This window comes from Cynocephalus volans, chromosome 3 (genome assembly GCF_027409185.1).
Source record: "Cynocephalus volans isolate mCynVol1 chromosome 3, mCynVol1.pri, whole genome shotgun sequence".
Taxonomy (NCBI): domain Eukaryota; kingdom Metazoa; phylum Chordata; class Mammalia; order Dermoptera; family Cynocephalidae; genus Cynocephalus; species Cynocephalus volans.
The window spans coordinates 153,233,303-153,253,506 of record NC_084462.1 but is presented as its reverse complement, the minus strand read 5'-3'; the positions used below and the strand labels follow the sequence as shown (position 1 = coordinate 153,253,506).

The window sequence follows — 20,204 nt, the reverse complement described above, 5'->3', positions numbered from 1 at the left end:
AAACAGAACAGTTTTTTCCTAGGGCCATAAAAAACCTTCAAAAAATTTAATGAAAGGAATCTTAAAATGCAGACCAAACAATTAAATTAGTTACCCCGGACACTCTCTGAAGTTAGTCCTTGGGAATTTTATTTAATGTTTAAAAAAAAAGAAAAGAAAAGAGTGAAAGAAAGCAAGCCCTAAATGTTTAAGACCAAAAAGCATTTGTTTTAAACAGTCTGACTTGCCTGTTTTTAAAATTTTGCTTGGGTTAACCTTTTACAAAAAACTGAAAAGAAAGCAAAGGAGGCTATGAAAGAATAAACAGATAATAAAATGTGGATTTCTTTATTTTAGATTATGAAAGCCCTAAAATGTTAGAAATGAAGAATACTTTTGAGTTCACCCAGCCTAGCCAACCCCTCACTTCACAAATGACAGAACTGAACTTAACAAAAAGCAGAAACAAATTACACATGGCCAAACATGAGCTAGTGGTGCAGCCAGAATAAATACCCAGAGACCTTGGTCCAGTCACGTATTCTTTCCACGGCACTCTCAATTTGCCTGTATACAGGGAACAGAGGGGCAGGCAATCCAGTTCTATAGGAACTTGGTTCAAAACTTTGTCCCGGGAGACTTCCTGAGCACTCACAGGCATAACCTGGTGAAAAGACCCTTTGTCATCCCTCCTCGTTACCCTCAAATCCTTCCTACATCTTATCAGTCACCAAATCCTGTTGATTTCACCTTCTAAACATCTCTCAAACACATCCCCTCATTGATATTACCACTACCAATGATCTGGACATCATTTTTCCTTACCTGGATGCCTGTAAAATCTCCAAACTGTCCTCCTGCCTATAATCCTAACATTTCTCCCATACCCTCCTTCCACATAGCACCCCCTCCACAGTGACCACACGTTGACCTCCACATTAACTTCCCTGCTTCAAATACCATTCTCCACATTGAACACATGACTTCTCTGCTTTGAATCCTTTCATAGAGAATTTTTTTAATGAAGAAAATGGGGTCACAATGGTTTCCCTGTGCTTGGGAGATAAGCCATGAGTCAGTGTCTTATCGGTAAACAGATGGCACTCAAAATACAGGACAATTCAAGGAAGACTTGTTTCCAAAAAGACTAACTATAACAAAGTAGCAGGGTACAGAGGAATCATAAAGAAATACTCAGGGACTTCTGGCTAGTGGAAGTAGAACTGTGTGGTTAGATGGCTTCTAAAATGGCCCACAATGATTTCCTAGATTCTAATGAGTCCTGGTTATTCATGCCCTTGTGTAAACCCCTCACCTTGGGTGAGGGCTGAACCTACTAACTTGTTTCTAACAAAAGGAATGGAATATCATGTCTAAGATTATGTTATGAAAGACTAAGACCCACCTACCCCCCGACCCCCTGCCTCTTCTCACTTGCTTGCTCTGATGAAACAAGCTGCCATGTTGCTCTGTGTTGTTCCACAGAGAGATACATGTGGTGAGGAACTGAGTGGCCTCCAGCTAACAGCCAGTAAGGAATTGAGGCCATCATTCCAACAGCCCTGAAGGAACTAAATCTAGCCAATGACGACATGAGTGAGCTTTGAAGTGGACCTTTTCCCAGTTGAGACTTCAGATGAAACTGCAGTCCCAGCCAACATCTTGACTGTAGACCTTCGAGAGACTGAGCCAGAGGACCCAGTCTGTACCTGGATTACTAACCCCCATAAACTGACATAATAAATGGATGTTCAGCTGTTGAGTTTGAGAGTAATTTGTCGCATAGCAATAGATAACTAATACAAACTGGAACCACCTCAAGTCCCAAAAGGATAACTAAAGGAAAAGGGTGTCAGGACCCATAAGAGGAGAGGAGTCTGCCTTAAAAGAATCAATGACCTGCAGTCGAGGGATATAGCCAGTGCAAGACCTTGTAGAAAGGGAGCCAGGGGAAGAAATTCCCTGACTGTGCTCTTTTCCTTCCCTCCCATATTCTCCCAGGCTTCTATTAACCAAACTCAATTGAGAGCCAGAGGTCACAGGAGCCCTGTAGATGTAGCCCACACTGCCCAGCATCCTGGGGCAGAGATTAGCACGTAGAGGAGTAGAACGTGGGTGTGGAGGCACAAAGAGAAGATACCTGCACAATGTCCAAACTCCTTGACCTGATGCATAAGGTCTCTTGTGATCTGGCCTAATCTACCCACCTAGCTTTATTTCTCTACCCTTCATCATAGACATCTAGCTCCATAAAAACAGCCACCTGATGTTTCCGGAACTGTGCCCCTTTGCATGTGCTAGTCCTTCTGCTACACTTTTTCTTTCCTTCTTCAACAGGTTAATGCCTATTCATCTTTCAAGAATTAAGGCAGGCACCAAATGCTCTGGATGTCTTCTATGACACCATCATCTCCCCTCCTGGTAGGAATTACACAACCCTTCTGCCTCCTCCCCGCCTCTTCAGCTTGCCTCTACCAACACTGTAATTATCTAGTTACCCATCTCTCCCCCACTGGCTTATGGGCTCATTCAGGACTCAGCCTCATTTTGCATTCCTAGCATCTACTGGTATCTGGCACACAAATAACACAAGACATATTTGCTGATTAAATAAGCATTCTATAATAAGAATTTCTAATCCTCATCATGCCTTGGTCACCGGCACCTGCAGGTTCCCAGACTCTGTTGTTCTGACTTCTACCACTGCTTTGCTATGAATTCCAAAACAACATCCTATGCATAGCTTCCTCCATTGCTTTGCTTCTTCCAAGCTAGATTTTTCCTTTCTTGCTGCATGCCACTGCCTATGTAACTAAAACAGTGCTGGATTTACTTTCTGGAAGTATTCCTAAACCAAGTTCTTCTGCCCAGAACTTCAAGAGTCCTAGATAAGGAGGGAAAGTGACTTTGGGATATCACAGCAACACAAAGGCTACACTCAAATTCCAGCAGAAAAGGAGTCAGTAACTAGAAATTAATGGGTGAACAAGCCATCAGTGACAAAGCTATGTAATACCCCTTTGATATATGAGGACATTGGCTTTTTCTTCTTCCTCTAAAACTCCAGATTCATCCATGACGCTATATATTACTGACAATGTACGATGTTGGTTCTTAAATACTGTTCCTGCTATCTACGTAACATACAATCAGTATCGAAATGATAATTGTACAAATGTCTTAAATGTTATTAGCAAGCCAAAGAAACAGGTCAGCACCAAGAAAATACTTTATCTAACTTTCACTGTTGAATGTTAAATCATTACAATTAAAATCTTTTCTTCTGATGCCTGACAAAGTTGGGTTTAATCTCAAATTTAGGTTATCTATGACTGTGTAAAATATTTCCAGAAAAGTTCAAAAGACCTTTAAACATGCATATAGTCTCATAACATTGTTTTGAGATCAGAGAAGTGTATTAACTTCTGAAAGACCAAAAAGTTATACAATGAAACTTTGAAATCATTGCAGAAAGGTATTTGCACATGATTTAAACCCATTCTCTTACTTTTCAGAGGAAGAAATGAAGCCAAAGTAATATTTTATTTATTAAGCCAATGGGGGTGCACAGAGTTAATTATTTATTCTTCTGTCTCCTTCACATGGACACTGAATATATTCTTTTTGTCCTAGAAGTATTTCACAATTGGGAAGTAAGGAAGGAAAGAAAGAAGGAGGGAGAAAGACAAAACAAGAAACAGAGGAAGGAAGTACCCCGTCCAGGGAATCAAAGCAATAGGATCTAAAGCTTGGACCCAACACCTGGAGCTTCCAGCTCCCTGTTTGGCATCTTCCATCACATTCTGCTGCCTTTTGACCCAAACCTGGGTCAAGTTAAGCTACAATTTTCTCTGTCCACCCACCATCTAAGAGCCCAGAGTTCTACCAGATCAAATTACTAGTCTAGTTGGAAATTTGTCAAGAGACATGTTAACATCACTCAGAGAACCAAGCAAAATCAGAAAGCAACCTACTCTTACTCAAAAGAATTCCTAGTTATAAACGAGAATACCAGCAGAATGAAACCTTAGCACTGCACATGCAAGAAGTTAACCCAAGTCAAGTCTCTGAGAATAAGCATGAAAGCCAAAGATCTGCCACATAATATTTTCATGTATTTAATTTAACCAATGACTACTGAGCTCCAACAATGTGGTAATGGTAGTCTGTGGCTGATAACATGGTAGTTTGATAGCACTGTGGAAAGGACACTGACTGGGGCAGTCAGACTCCCTGGGCGTAATCACGGCTTCACTGGGAAACCACTGAATAACCTCAAGCAAGTTACTCACCCTCTCCATACTCTTAGTTTTTTCCACTGTAAAGTAAGGGTGTTGTCTGAAAAATCTGTAAGATAAAGTTACTAAAATCCATTAATTCTAACACTATGACAAGAGCTCAGTTCTCATACATCTTGAGAGATCTACAAATAATTATGAAATCCAAACTCCAATTCAAAAAACCAACTTTCCCATTACTTTGCAACACATACTATACCTAGATATTGTAAAAGACACCAAATAAGTGCTTTTCAAACTTAGTTGGGCATCAAACTCTCCTTAAAACATCTTAAAATCCAGATTCCTAAGACCCAGCCCAGAACTATTAAATGAAAATATTGTGGGGAGGGAAGACCTTTTAGGATTAGTATTTTTATAAAGCACCTCTATATGATCTGATGTACATCTAGGTTTAAACATCTACACTACAGGGCTTCCAGTCAAGATGGTGCAATAGATGGTCCCCAGCATCACTCTCTCCCATGAGTCAACCAATTTACAACTATAAAAAAGCAACAACAGCCAAGCTGGGGCCACTAGAGCTCAGGGGAAGAAGAGGAGAGACCTACAGAGTGCACAAAGGTGAGAGATGCCACAATGAGAGAAAGAAAAATCCACTCTGAGCATTTCATGCCGTGGACACCTTAAGGCTGGAGCTGCTGAGCGCATCGAGCAAGAGCTGGCAAAAGCTGCAGCTGTGCCTTTCGGATGGAGTCGCTTGGAGGCGGCAGGGGAGAAGAGGGCCTTGGTGGCCCCCGGGCCTGCAGTACCACCAACAGGGTTCCTGTGGACCATCATAGGACTGAGGAGCCACAACAACTGAAGAAAAGAAGCCACTAGGGGCTGGTGAGTCATCACAAGGGACCAGAGTGTGGCCTGTCCCATGGGAAGTGTTTGGAGCATGGGCAGTGGGGGAGACAGGCCCACTGGGTGAACACTGAGGCACAGCATGGACAGCTGATCTGTCCCCCAGTCAGTGCAGGACCAGTCAGAGGAGACTGGTCAGGAATATAAAATTGCAAGGGGTGTAGTTTGATGAAAAAACTGAGGCCTAGACCAGTGTTTCTATACAACCCAAGTGCACCAGATTTCACCGGATCTGGAAGTACCTATAAAGTCAACTGTTAAAACCTGAGCTGCACGTAAAGCCTTCCCTAGGGAACCAGCAGCAAAGCAGCAATTCAGCTCAACCACAGAGCTCAAGTGCTGGTCCCCAAAGGAAGTTCCCCCATTTTAGAATTAAACAAAAGATAACAAATTAGTTCCAGTGCAGAATTTAAGTGGTGGGAACAGCAAATAATCCAACACAGAACTGAAAGAAAAAACGAAGTACCTATAACCAGAGACAAAGTTTTATAACTAGCAAAGGTCTCATTTCACCAGAGAACACCTATAAAACCTAGAAGGACAAGAAGTACCCTGGGCTACCAAGCCAGGAAGTGGGGAGGGCCAGGGGCCTCAGCCATGTGCCCCGACACCCGCCACCAGTCCCGAGGATGGGGGCCGAGGGCCTTGGCCACACCTCGCCAACAGGTGCAACCACCCCAGCAATGACCACCGAGCTGCTGCAGGAAAAGCCCTGTGCTCTCCTAAGCCAGGCAGTGGGGTGCCAAAGTCCTCATCCATGCCACCCCCCAGGAACAACCAGCCCAGCAGTGACCACTGAGATGCCGCAGGAGGCACCCCAGGCTCTTCTGAGCCAGGGTAGCAGGGGGCCAAGGACTTTGGTCACACCCCCCCATGCTCAACCAGCCCAGTGATGACCAGCAAGCCTCAGCAAGAAGGGCCCCGGGTTCCTGAGCTGGAGTGGTGAGGGGTGAGGGCTATTGCCACACCCCTTGACATCTGTACCCAGCCTGGCAATGACCAAGCCACTGATGGAAGCCCCCCCTCGGTCTCCCCTGTGAGAATGAGGGGAGTGCCACAGGCCTCAATCCCACCCCTTCTTCAATCTCATTACCTTCCCCTTTCCCCTCTCCGTCTCCCTCCCAACTGCTTTACAACATCGTAGAATGTAAAAAATATATATATTAATAAAAAAATTTTTAAAAGAAAAAATCAAAAAACAGAAAAAAATAATAAATACATAAACATCTTCACTACATTGGGCAATTCAATGACCAAGGATCCTTGGGCTCCAGGAATATAAAAAAAGTTAACAGGTCTGGTGTCTTAATGAATAATGAAGATTTTCTTTTAAATAGATCTTTAATGTGATGAATACATTTTTCATACATACCTCCAATCCAAAGTGTGAATATGAAGGATGAAAAACTAAATTAGAAACTCTGTTCAAGTCAATAAATAAATCATGCCTTGTGAAAGTACAACCTCTCACAGTTAAAGACATGAAAACATGAAAAGAAAATGAAGAATATTCTGAAAAGTATGGGCTCCATAGACCCACCCATCATTACTCATATGTCAGGAGGTTATCATCCTGAATGGCATTTAAAAGTCACAAAACATCATGGACGTAATCATCCCACTTATTACTCAGAAGTTTATCCCAAAGCTCCACTTCACTTAATTTGGCTTTTTAAATGTCAGCATCTGAATCAACACAACACAGTCCAAGCAAAAATCTCACACTGAAAACATCTAACAAGAGAAAGAAACAACAAACAAGAGAAAGAAAATAAAAATGAAAGTGCAGTTTTTTAAGATGTAAATTTTAGTTGTCTAAGAAAAGATTTGGTTTTATGGCTACAGCCTTGAATAAATGATTACACAAAAGGACTTCCATAGAAAATGCTTTGAATTGACCTTGGTTTCAAGATTCTGCCTTTGCTAATATCTTGATGATAATGTCCTACAAAGGATACATTCTTGGTCACAGCCAAAGGACAGCCTACAACACTGGGAACAGAAAACTATGTGAATATCCCATTGGTCAAGTACAACCATGGTTTAAGTAAGTCAAGTTAATTAGATTTAAAATTATTCCAGGGCTTGGGCCCACACTGTGCAATAAGTTTCTTTCTAATAGGTTCTACAGTAATTAACTAATACAGCAAATAACATGAACACATACCCCACAAACGTTTGTTACAAGGAAGCAAGATATATTTCCATTACTAATGGTCATTTCTCTAAAGAACTACAGCAATGACAAGTTTGTTTCTAAATTAAACCAAAAAAGAGCCTCTGCTACTACCCAAAAAGTAATAATTAAGTTCCCACAAGCCTGTAGGAAGTATTTTCTTTTCAACATAATACCAAATATTCTAGAAGAAAGGTGTTCAGATTGTATGACCTTTACATTTCTTATTAACCTTTAATAATCCATGGATTTGCAGTCCTGTGAATAATGTAAAAATATTTGTATTGTTTTCCTGTGTCTTAAAATGCAATGCACTGTGAATTTACTTTAGTCAACTTATTAAAAGCACCAACATTTATACATTTTATAATTTATTTCCTCTCCAAGTGTCACTGTCTCTGCAAGATCTAAAGATAAAAGAAAAAGAAACATTCACTATGGACTACATTATGGGCCAACTAAGATATAAGATGCCTCACTCACTTTATTTAATGGGTGTACACAATAACCTTTCTCCCACTTTTTTTTCTTTTATAGATGAAAACATTGAGGATCACAGAATTTAAATAACTAACTTATGGCCACACTGCTAGGAAGTAGTAGAGTGGGAATTTTAACACAGGTCTGACTCCAAAGCTCGTGTTCCTGGCTGGCACAGGGTCTCCCAGTTTGGGGTGGGATAAGAAGGTAACAATCAATAAATGTCTATTATCCTGTATGCCTCACGAATTGCTCAGCCCCATTAATCTATTTTTCCTTTACTGTAATTTAATAAGCATCTCTTTTAGAGGTGGGTTATCTAAGCATTCTCTTGCAATGCAAAGAATTATGGAATTTTACACTCAAAGCAAGAATAATTTGAAAGCTCTGTTTTTATAAGGAAAGAAAAAAATTCACCACATTAATCATCCAGGAGCATTTCGTCCAACTTTGCCCATATGATTAACATAGACCAAACACGGAGTCTTGCAGAATGCACAGAACCCAGCACACAATTCAAATATTTAGTGAGATGAATGAACATTAACTCGTTGCTTTATTAATACGTAATATAATTGGGTTATATTTTCATAAACATGCAAACATTAAGAAGTTATATAATAAGCAATTATTTCTCAAATCAACATGAGCAAAAATAAACTTATGTGCCATATTTCCTTCCTTTAAAATGTATGCTTCCTCCAAATGTCCCTACTTGAATTAATAGCACCAATGTCTATCACCCAAGGTCATAAACCCAGTTATATTAATCCTCTACTTGCCTTCTAATTCCATATTCAATCTGTTTCCAAGTCATTTTTAATCCAGACGCTTTAATACCTCGTCAGTCCCTCTCAATTTTGAGGAGCATTTCCTGAGCTAGATTAGTGTCCCCCTTACCTTTCTCACAGACACAGAAATATCCCCCCTGAGGGCCTGCACTCTCTTGTGTTAACAATCCATTTGGCACAGTTGGGAAACACTCAGAATCCCAGCACAAGTTTTTCCTTATTAAATTGCCTATAATTCAACACTCTAAAATCTGGCTCCATCCAGGCTGTCTTCCCGAAATCTTACCTCCACTTACTCCTTGAAATTTACCCTATGCCCAAGCTAACTAGTTTTGGTCACTGTTTACTTTCCCCCGCTCTGTGCCTCTTCTGAACACATCACCTGGAATGTTCTTTTTCTCTGCCTTCCGTATAAAGCAATACTACCCATCCTTTAAACTGAGTTTAAAGACCACTCCTCCACAAGCTCATCCTGACCTTCAAGGCTGGGAGAATTCACCCCCTCCTCTGAGATTATATAACACTCTATTTTCACTTCCCTTTCGGAAATTAACACTTAGACTCTATTACAGTTATCTATGTCTCGTAACAACTGTAAGCATCTAATGCAACCATACCTCTGTATCTCCCATAGCATCTAGCCCAGATCTTGTACATACTATGAGTTCAAAGAACTTTCAATTAACAAATCTTACACTAAGGCCTTTACACTAAAGGAGAATTATGTCTCCATCTGCGTTGCTTAGACAACTTTTGGGTTAAAAGAAAACTAAATGGCATAATATTTTTCAAGTTTTCAATACCAAATGTTCAAACATGACAAAACCTAAATTTCTTGAATTTTAGAATTGGAGAATCAGAGGATAAGAGAAGAAAATACTCATTTATCAATCAAGGCAGTTTAGCAGAAAACATTTGTCTCCCTGTCAACCATCAGTCAACCCTACAGAGAACACAGACACACACATAGGCAGCATGCACAGAATTTAATCAGACGCCTTACTTTGCAGTAGACTATCATGTTTGGAGAACTCTCCTCAGGGTCAGCAATCCCTACTGCTCTTTGATCCCCGGATCCCTGAGCCATCCTGGTGTCTTCACTCACACTGCAAAAATAAATGAATAGGCCAATAAGTCGTAAAGAAATTATATAAAGAAAGCTTTGAAATACAAAGAACTAAGTATCTTTTGGAAGATGCCCATTAAAACAAAGCACGATATAATTCATTATTGTTCTTCATCAATTTAAAAGGTATTTTTTAAAAATTAGGGGATGATTGTGGTCTTACTATCGACATACACTCTTCTAATCCCAAAGCAACAGGTTCTTTATTTTCAGTCCAGAATCATGTACCCAAGGAGTGAATACACACCAATCTTAAATAAATCTCCTGGAGATAGGTGAAGCTAATCATTTTGATATTGATTTTGTCTTACCAAAAGTCATTTTCTGATTAATTCTATGCATTAAAATATGAATCTCTTACTAGGGAAATGCAAATGAAGACTACAAGGAGATACAACTTCATGCCCGCTAAGATGGTTTTATATATATATATATATATATATATATATATATATATATATATATATATACTTTTTTTTTTTTTTTTTAAAGATGACCGGTAAGGGGATCTTAACCCTTGGCTTGGTGTTGTCAGCACCCATGCTGTCCCAAGTGAGCTAACCAGCCACCCCTATATAGGGATCCGAACCCGTGGCCTTGCTGTTATCAGCACCACACTCTCTCAAGTAAGCCATGGGCCGGCCCATAATTTTTAAAAACCTCAAATAAATGTTGGCAAAGATTTGGGGAAATCAGAACCCTTGTATGTTCCTAGTAGGAATGTAAAATGGTGCAGTCACTGTGGAAAACAATTTAGTGGTTCCTCAAAAATATAGAACTACCACATGATCTAGCAATTCCACTTCTAAGTATGTACCCAAAAGAACTGAAAACAAATATTCAAACAAATATGTGTACATGAATATTCATAACAGCACTATTCACAATAGCCAAAAGGTGGAAACAACCCAAATGTCCATCAAGTGATGGATGGATAAACAAAATATGTATATTCATACAATGAAACATTATTCAGCCATAAAAAGGAATGAAGTACTGATACATGCTAAAACGTGGATGAACCCTAAAAACATTATATTAAGTGAAAGAAGACAGACACAAAAGGTCACATATTGTGTGAGTCCATTTATATGAAATATCCAAAAGAGGTAAATCCAGAGAAACAGAAAACAGACCGGTAGTTGCCAGCAGCTGGGGAGGTGGGGGAGGGGGTAGAGAATGCGGTGACTGCTTAACAGATGTGGGGTCTACTACTTTGAGGATGATGAAAATATTTTGGAACTAGATAGAGGTGGTGGTTGTAGACACTGTGAATGCTCTTAATGCCACTGAATTGTACACTTTAAGGTGGTTGATGTTATGTTATGTGAATTTCAACCCAATTAAGAAAACTGAATATACTCACTTTGGCCTTTTCAAAGGCCTGAAAAGATAACAGTGAAATAATGATAAGCCTATGAAATTTTTGAGTAAAGACGGAAGTTCAGCTTCTGGTGACACTCTACTTGCTGTGTGACCTTGAGCAAGTTAAATAAACTGTTAAGTTCTCTTTGTTAATTTCCCATCAAGATGCACATATTGAACAGCTGCTACCTGCTCAAACCATGCCAAGGCACCTTCCTCTACATTGCTCTCATCAATAAAATGCGAATCCACCAAGTACTTCTCAGGTAAGGGTCGAATAAGCTAAGTGTGAAAGAATAGTATAAAACCGTAAAAGTCCTATACAAATGTTATCATTAATCTAAGAGCCTGCCTGGGTTATTTGCACAAAATTCATAGGCTTTTCATCAGAGAAACTTTTATAAATACCATACTTGACAGAAAAGGCCATTTCAATTTAAAATAAAAATGCAGGAAACATTTTATTACAAAATAAGTTGGTACCAAAGGTCATTCCTTAAAAACAAATTTGGGTGGAAGAGGAGACAAAACAGGAATTTGTAATTTATGCTAAGAATTTAATTGCCTAAAATCTCCCATTTGGATAATGTTGCCTGCTTTCTTCATCATTTATGAATTAGCATGTATTTTCAAATTAGATTACATGAAGAGATAAAGAGACTCATTCTATTATCTCTACCCGCTATAATATCAGAATTTCTATGAATATAGTGCTACATGGAAACATTGATTATTATTCTCATCTGCGGCTTTTATTTTTTTTATTTTTTTTTTAAACATTTATTTTATTTTATTTTATTTATTTTTTTTATTTTATTTTATTTTATTTTATTTTATTTTATTTTTTTAAATTTTATTTTGTCGATATACATTGTAGCTGATTAATGCTCCCCATCACCAAAACCTCCCTCCCTCCCCCCCTCCCCCCCAACAATGTCCTTTCTGTTTGTTTGTTGTATCAACTTCAAATAATTGTGGTTGTTATATCTTCTTCCTCCCCGCCCCCCGGTTTGTGTGTGTATGTGTGTATGTGTGTGTGTGAATTTATATATTAATTTTTAGCTCCCTCCAATAAGTGAGAACATGTGGTATTTCTCTTTCTGTGCCTGACTTGTTTCACTTAATATAATTCTCTCAAGGTCCATCCATGTTGTTGCAAATGGCAGTATTTCATTCGTTTTTATAGCTGAGTAGTATTCCATTGTGTAGATGTACCACATTTTCCGTATCCACTCATCTGATGATGGGCATTTGGGCTGGTTCCAACTCTTGGCTATTGTAAAGAGTGCTGCGATGAACATTGGGGAACAGGTATACCTTCGACTTGATGATTTCCATTCCTCTGGGTATATTCCCAACAGTGGGATGGCTGGGTCGTATGGTAGATCTATTTGCAATTGTTTAAGGAACCTCCATACCATTTTCCATAGAGGCTGCACCATTTTGCAGTCCCACCAACAATGTATGAGAGTTCCTTTTTCTCCGCAGCCTCGCCAGCATTTATCGTTCATAGTCTTTTGGATTTTAGCCATCCTAACTGGGGTTAGATGGTATCTCAATGTGGTTTTGATTTGCATTTCCCGGATGCTGAGTGATGTTGAGCATTTTTTCATATGTCTGTTGGCCATTTGGATATCTTCCTTAGAGAAATGCCTACTTAGCTCTTTTGCCCATTTTTTAATTGGGTTGCTTGTTTTCTTCTTGTAAAGTTGTTTGAGTTCCTTATATATTCTGGATATTAATCCTTTGTCAGATGTATATTTTGCAAATATTTTCTCCCACTCTGTTGGTTGTCTTTTAACTCTTTTAATTGTTTCTTTTGCTGTGCAGAAGCTTTTTAGTTTGATATAATCCCATTTGTTTATTTTTCCTTTGGTTGCCCGTGCTTTTGGGGTCGTATTCATGAAGTCTGTGCCCAGTCCTATTTCCTGAAGTGTTTCCCCTATGTTTTCTTTAAGAAGTTTTATTGTCTCAGGGTGTATATTTAAATCCTTAATCCATTTTGAGTTGATTTTAGTATACGGTGAGAGGTATGGATCTAGTTTCATTCTCCTGCATATCGATATCCAGTTATCCCAGCACCACTTGCTGAAGAGGCAGTCCCTTCCCCAGTGAATAGGTTTGGTGCCTTTGTCAAAGATCAGATGGCAGTAAGTGTGTGGGTTGATTTCTGGATTCTCTATTCTATTCCATTGGTCAGTGTGTCTGTTTTTATGCCAGTACCATACTGTTTTGGTTATTATAGCTTTGTAGTATAGCTTAAAGTCAGGTAGTGTTATGCCTCCAGCTTTATTTTTTTTGCTGAGCATTGCTTTGGCTATTCGTGGTCTTTTATTGTTCCATATAAATGTCTGAATAGTTTTTTCCATTTCTGAGAAAAATGTCTTTGGAATTTTGATGGGGATTGCATTGAATTTGTATATCACTTTGGGTAGTATGGACATTTTCACTATGTTGATTCTCATCTGCGGCTTTTAAGGTTAAGTGAACAGAGTTTTATTTTTAAATAACTACTTAGTTGCCTGCTGCTTTGCCTTAATACAAAATATGGGAGAGCATGAAAGACAAAAATTGAGTGCCTTTATGTATGCTCATCTATCTACATAACAGAGCCCTTTTGGGTTTCCACTGCTTTATTTTAAAAGGAACACTTTCACTTTAATGAGCATATTCTTTTCCTCCTAGGAAACTATGTTATAATAGCAAGGTTGGAAATGACCTAGAAACAAGCGTGTCAGCCCTCCGTTCGCTTTGCCCTGGCCACCCCTGCCCATCAACAGAAGCATTCCTGTGTGTTAAAACAGGCTGATGTTCCAGGGTCTGGACTTTAAAGTGCTAAGTGCATGCAGATAGTCGCTATGCTAGAAATTTTAGTGAGTCTAGTATTCACTAGAAAAGCTTCTATTTTGGGTTCCTCTATCAACTTGTTTTGAAACTCAGACAAGCCATTTAACTTTTGTGTCTAGAAAGAATCATTTTTACAATAGTAACCTTCTAGGGTCATAGGACCCTTCTAGTCCGTATATCAGCAGATGTTTGAGAGAACTGTATGTGAATCCTACATAGGTGAGGAGTTTTCTAACTAAATTCACTGACTATAAAGCTGGGGCTCATGAAATTAAAGAACTAGATTTTCATTCATTCCAATATGGTGTAAAATATTTCTTTTAAATGAAGTACAATAGAAACAAATAGGAGTGTTCTGAATTTAGTGGTAGAGAAAAACAGAACCTTCTTCATTTTATTCATACGAGTGTATTTCAGAAAGTTCGTGGAAAAATAAAATTAAAAGATAATATCAGTCTTTCTCAAACTCTTTGAAGTACTCTCATATACAGTTTATGTATACAAACACGGTAAATAATCCAGGGACTTTTATTTTAGTAATTAAAGAATGCGAATGTTTTCCTGAAAATACATAACTGCATTTCAGTAGAAAGAAACATGTTGATAATATTATTTTCCTGTAATGACTCACAGCTAACAAAAGAGGAAAACTGAAAATGTGCTGAGACCACGCATGTCACAATCTCCAAGAAGAGACAATGCAGCTTAGAGGTTACAAGCCGACCTCTGTCATCAGACAGATCCATGTCTGAATCCAGGCTCCACCACTTACCAGCTGTATGACCTGGGGCAAGTTACTTCACCTCTCTGTGCCTTTGTTCCCTTCTCTGTCACGAACTACAGTCCCAGTATAGTGGAAAGCTCTCCAAATTGGAATGCCCTTACTCTGCAATTAACTAGCTGTCAAAACCAGGTCAAGCCACAGCTTCTCTGGACCTCAGTTGGACATTAGCTATCAAAACCAGCATCCTTAGAGTTTCCTCGGTTCTGACCTAGAACCTCAGAACTTCTCATTTCTAACTTTCCTTCAAAGACTCTCACCAGAACGTTCGATGCCACCTCTCCTCTGCTACCTATATTCTCACCCATTTTCCTCTATTCATGACAGTGCTATGCTGAACTTCTCAGAGGATCACAAAACTGCTGGGATGGAGTGCCCCCTGTCCCACTCAGCATCCCTCCCCATGCAATTCCTGTAACACCACCACCCACCCCAAAGGAGCGTGGGGGAGGCAAAGTTTGTCACTCCAGCCTAGGTGATAGCACACACAGTCATGAAAATCTGAAGCCCCAGAAGTGGCTCAGCACTGCACTTGATGCTCAGGAGCAGATGATCTGATCTCAAAGAGATTATGTGGGAGACAGCCCAGTGTGGAAAGTGAGATAACAGGGATTCACACCTATCTGAATTCATAGCATGTTGTTTATCTGTTTATCAAGAATTTCTTCTACTAGAAAGTCAGTCCTGCAAAGGCAGAGGGGCTTTGTCGGTGGGTTTCACCCCTCTATCCCTGGCACCTAGAATACAGCCTGGCACACAGTAGGAAATTAAATACTTTTGAATGAATGATGGAATTGATAAGATGCCACCAAAATGCAGTGTACTCCTTCTGGAACATTCATCCAGACAGCAAGCCATCAAAACTGCCCTAGAAAGAAAGCTCTCTATCAACAAAGACCCAGGTGTGGAATCACACATGAAGATTTTCCCTGAACTCAGGAATTCACGAGTGATTTAGGTGAGAAGGAATATGGGGGAGGACAGAAAATATAGTGTGGGGAGAGCCTGTGAATCACAGAACAATTGAGCATCTATGACAAAAGTGTTCAGTAATCTTTTGAAAAGCCAGCATTGTGCCTGCCATTTATTCCAAACTTACATTGCATTTGTAAATTGCAGTTACAACAAATGCCTGCTGTTTTCCTTATAACACCAGCCCCTCTGGAGCAAGCAAAGCCTGGGGTCCGGCAGATAACAATGCTGAGCAGAGCAGGAAGGAAGGCTCTCAATGATGCAGGGAAGGAAGGGGCTTTGAGGGCAGACCAGGAACCACATCTCAGCTCTGGCCTCACTAAGGCTACTGTGTGGCCTTTGGCAATTGAGCCCCCCACCCTCAACTTCCAGCTCTTTACCTGGAAGATGAGAACCCTCTACTCAGCAGGGTTGCTTTGAAAGAGGGAATAGAATACGTCCTGTAAATGCCCTAGCACAGAACAAATGTAGAAACTGACCAGTAGTCATGTTCTAGGACTATATTCAGCCGAGTGAAATTCCCAGGCCACGGGCAGCATCAGAATCAAAGGAGAAGCCCATCCTCCCACCCTCAGATATTCTGACTTGGTGCATCTGAGACGGAGCCTTTAGTAGTTTAATGACCTCCTTAGATGATCCTGAAGCAGAGCTAAGAGGAGGACAACAATTACACTACAGTGCCACTAAAATTGTCGTCACATGCAGCTAAAAGCCTTAAACATCATGCCTGCCACTCTTACTGCCCAGCCCTCCAAACCCTATTCAGGGAAACATCACGTAGGAGAAGTAATCAAACCCTGACTGTAATAGAGACTGAATATTTATGCTGCCAAATAAGAATTTCTGTGGATGTTGTTTCCTCTCCTCCACATTACATCAAATTCACATTGTTTGCCTCGGCCCATTAAAACCCAATGGATTTTTCTTCTGACATCAGCAATGTTACGCACTTCAGAAAAAAATTTACATGATGTGCACTAGCTCAGTATTACAAGCTTGTTTATATAGCTCTAATCTGAGTGGGCAGGAACCTCAAGGGGGAAAGAAGGAAGAACAACAGATCTAAAGAACAAATAACTCCTTCTGTTACAGCAGAGTCTGCCACCTTGACATTTCCTATTCACTCAAAGCTCAAATGCTCAATGACAGATCAAACATCTTTTTCAGGTAACACACCAAAGATCTCAAAGCAAGGCGACAGCACTCAACCCCTAAAGGCCAATTTTGGTGGCATTGCCAGCCACCCAATATTTTACTGGGAGATAACTGCCTAATCATTTCAGGACTTCAGTTAGAATTCAATGGTTCCCAAAAGCTGGTCTAAGGACCTGAACCAGACTAGAAGCCTCAGAATGACCTGGGTGAGATTCTAAATATACATATTCCTTGTTCCCATGCTCCAGAAATTCTGATCCAGTAGACCTAGGCGGGTCCCTGGAGATTTACAGTTCAAATGCTCCCCAGCTGATTTGGAAGTATAGCTAGGTTTGGAAACCACTAACCTAGATTCCATAGAGCCTGCCTTCCCTTCACCTGATCCCTTCAACCCGTCCCATATTGCCTAATGCCTGGGCAGATGTGCTGAGGTGGGGCTCATGTAGCTTCCCTTGTATTAAGGGAAAAATTCAATATAATGGATAAAGCAAGGGTCCTGGGATCAAAGAACTGGCTGTCAATCCTGGCTATGCCACTTAAGTGCTGTGTGACTATGTGCAACCTATTTAGCCTCTCTGAGCCTTGCTTCTCTCACCTTTAAAAGGAAACAAATACTAACCACTCTGTAGCAGTGGTTCTCAGCCTTGCCTGCTCAGGCAGGCAACAATCACCTGGGCAGTTCTTCACAGCAACCACAACAAGTGGATTATTATTCCCATTCTACAGATGAGAAAATTGAGGCTCAAGAACATAGGTAACTTGCCCAAAGAAACACAGCTTGTCAGCCAAGAAACTGAAATTCAAACCCAGGATTGACTCCAATGCCCACAGTCTTTTCAACAAGTCAGTCTTGGTCTCCACTGAAATCACCTACATAAAATATTTAGTGTGCAGCCTGGTACATGGTAGGTCCTCAAGTCATCTGTTTCCTTCATTCTACTTCCTAGTTTATCAGTGATGTTGACTTTATACCAATCCTACCCTAAGACATATAAATAAATACAATCCTCTCTAAGTTGCCACAGCTGCCTGACAGCCTAAATAGTCTCCCAAAGCTGCTTATAAAGAAAAATATTTTGCATTCCCTATGTTAAACAACAGCCCTAAAAATAAAGCTAGGAGGAAGAGGTGGAAAGTTCACCACCTAACATTTGTGTTAGGCCCTGGGAGGTGCCTCACGGTCCTGTTACTGCAATTGCTCCTGGAAGGCAGGTCCCCGAGGCACCTTCTCTTACCAGGGCTCTGAACTCCACACTGCTCTGGATACCCCCCAACTTGCTCACTCCCTCACAGACCATTCCTGCCCTTTGAGTTCTTCTTCCATAATAGTATACCCACTGAGTCCTTCCACCTCCTCTCTGAACTCTGACCTTCTGTGACCTTAATGGAAACCTGCCTTCCCCTCCCCTGTAGCCCAGTTGTCCTCACCTCGTATGTCTCAAGACCAGGAAGGGAGGCATCCCCCTGACTCTCCATTGCTGCTTCCAGTGATTTCCCTCCCTTCTTCCTCCACAATCCCTGCTCTTTCTGCATCTGGCCATGCCACTTTCTGCCCATCCTCACACACCTCCTGCGCATGCCATTTCATTTCCTGAAGACTCCAGCTTCCAGCTGTCAGAGGTTTCCTTCTCCATCTCTAACTCCTTCATCAATCTCAGTGACTTTAACATCAAAGGCCTACCTGAAAAGCTGGTTTCTCTGTTCCTTTATTTCCTCACCTGAACCTTTTTCCTCCTCAGCATGACCACATCCTGCATCCCGTCTTCATCAGTGACTGTAAAACCTTGAATCCCAATGCGAGCGTCCCTCAGCTGTCCACCTTCCCTCCTTCCAGCTCGCCTACTCTATGTTCACTGCAAACATTCTTCAGACTTCTTTAGACATTCAGTCCATGAAACCCACAACTTTTTTACCATCCTCACTCTGCCTTCACTTTCTTCTCTGTCTCCATCATCATAGTCACTCTAATCACTCCCCTGCAAACATCTGCTGCTCCCACCTCTCCGCCTTTCTGTGTTATGCTGTCCTGGCATAACTCTGACACTGATGGAACCCAAATATCCACCAACTTCAAGCTCACATCCAAGCAGATGAACACTTTGGAGTGGGGAGGAAATCACACAACCAGGTTGACTAGCTGCATTTTACATTCATGACTACAGACTTTAAATAAGTAATCGACGCTGCCCACTAAACCTAAAATGTTTTCCTATCAAGTTTGCCTTCTCCCTTCCTGAATTGATCATCTCATATCTTCCTCTTGCTCAAACATAACACATAGTCTTAGCTGATGATCTCACTTAAAAATTCCCTGAAGAAATGGCAGCAAGCAGAAGGTAAATCCCTCATCTTTGAACACATCATCTAAGCCACCATGTTCTCTGTCTTCCCTCCTCATAGAGGAAAGTGTCACTTCATTTACTAAAGGGAAGTCCCTCCTTTTTTGCTTTTAATTAGATGGTTATAGGACATTCCTGCTCACTTACACCCTACCACCACACCAACAGGGCTCCAGATCACAGGGGATTACAGTTAAAAAGACCCCAAGCTACAGACTCCCCAAGGGGAGTACCTAAAGGCAAGAAAGGGGACAAAAACAGGAACATTAGGGAAACTTGAAGGCTCTGGCATCTACAGCTACAGCAAACATTAAACACAACCCAACTCCGAGCCAGATTAAATAAAACCTCATATCAAAGGCCTATTTACCTCAATTCCTACTACCCAGTACATCACACTGGCTTTCAACAAAAAAGTACAAGGCATACTAAAAGGCAAGAAAAAACACATTCCGAGGAGACAAGCTATCATCAGAATCAGACTCGTATGACAAAGATGTTGGAATTATGCCTGTCCTTAACAGAAAGGAAACTTAAAATAACTATGATTTAAAATGTTAAGGGTTCTAATTGAAAAAGTAAATGGTAATGAAAGCTGAAAGACAAAAACTCCTTTTTTAAAAAAACTCTTTTGAAAAGGAAATGCTAAAAATCAAAAACACTGTAACAAATGAAGAATGCTTTCCATGGGCTCATTAGCAGACTCAAAATGGCCAAGAAAGAATCAGAGCTTGAAAGTGAATAGAAAATTCCCAAATGAGAGAGAAAAAGAGAGAAAGAGAACTAAGGGAAAAAAAAAAAAAAACATGACAGATCATTTCAACAACTGTGGAGCAATATCAAAAGGCATAATAACATAATTGCAATCAGAATTCTAGGAGGAGAAGAAAGGAAGAAGAAATATTTGCAGTAATAATGACTGAGAACTTTCCAAAATTAATGACATACAGCAAACCACAGATCCAGGAAGATCAGAAAACACCAATCAGAATAAATACCAAAAAAATTTAAACTACACCAATGAAAAACTGCTGGAAAACCAAAGA

The 20,204-nt window shown here is 40.3% G+C and overlaps 1 protein-coding gene across 4 annotated transcripts in view; it reads right to left on the bottom strand.

Annotated features, from left to right (window-relative positions):
• The window catches only part of RGS6 (regulator of G protein signaling 6), a 534,053-nt gene that overhangs the window by 500,575 nt on the left and 13,274 nt on the right, over nucleotides 1-20,204 (bottom strand). For 3 of the 4 annotated variants that reach the window (XM_063091836.1, XM_063091838.1, XM_063091840.1), the window contains exon 2: nucleotides 9,577-9,679. In XM_063091836.1, coding sequence (XP_062947906.1) covers nucleotides 9,577-9,660 — 84 coding nt within the window. In that variant the 5' untranslated portion in view covers nucleotides 9,661-9,679. Of the gene's footprint in view, nucleotides 1-9,576; nucleotides 9,680-20,204 lie in introns of those variants that run through there. The other variant, XM_063091837.1, reaches the window with a different exon arrangement.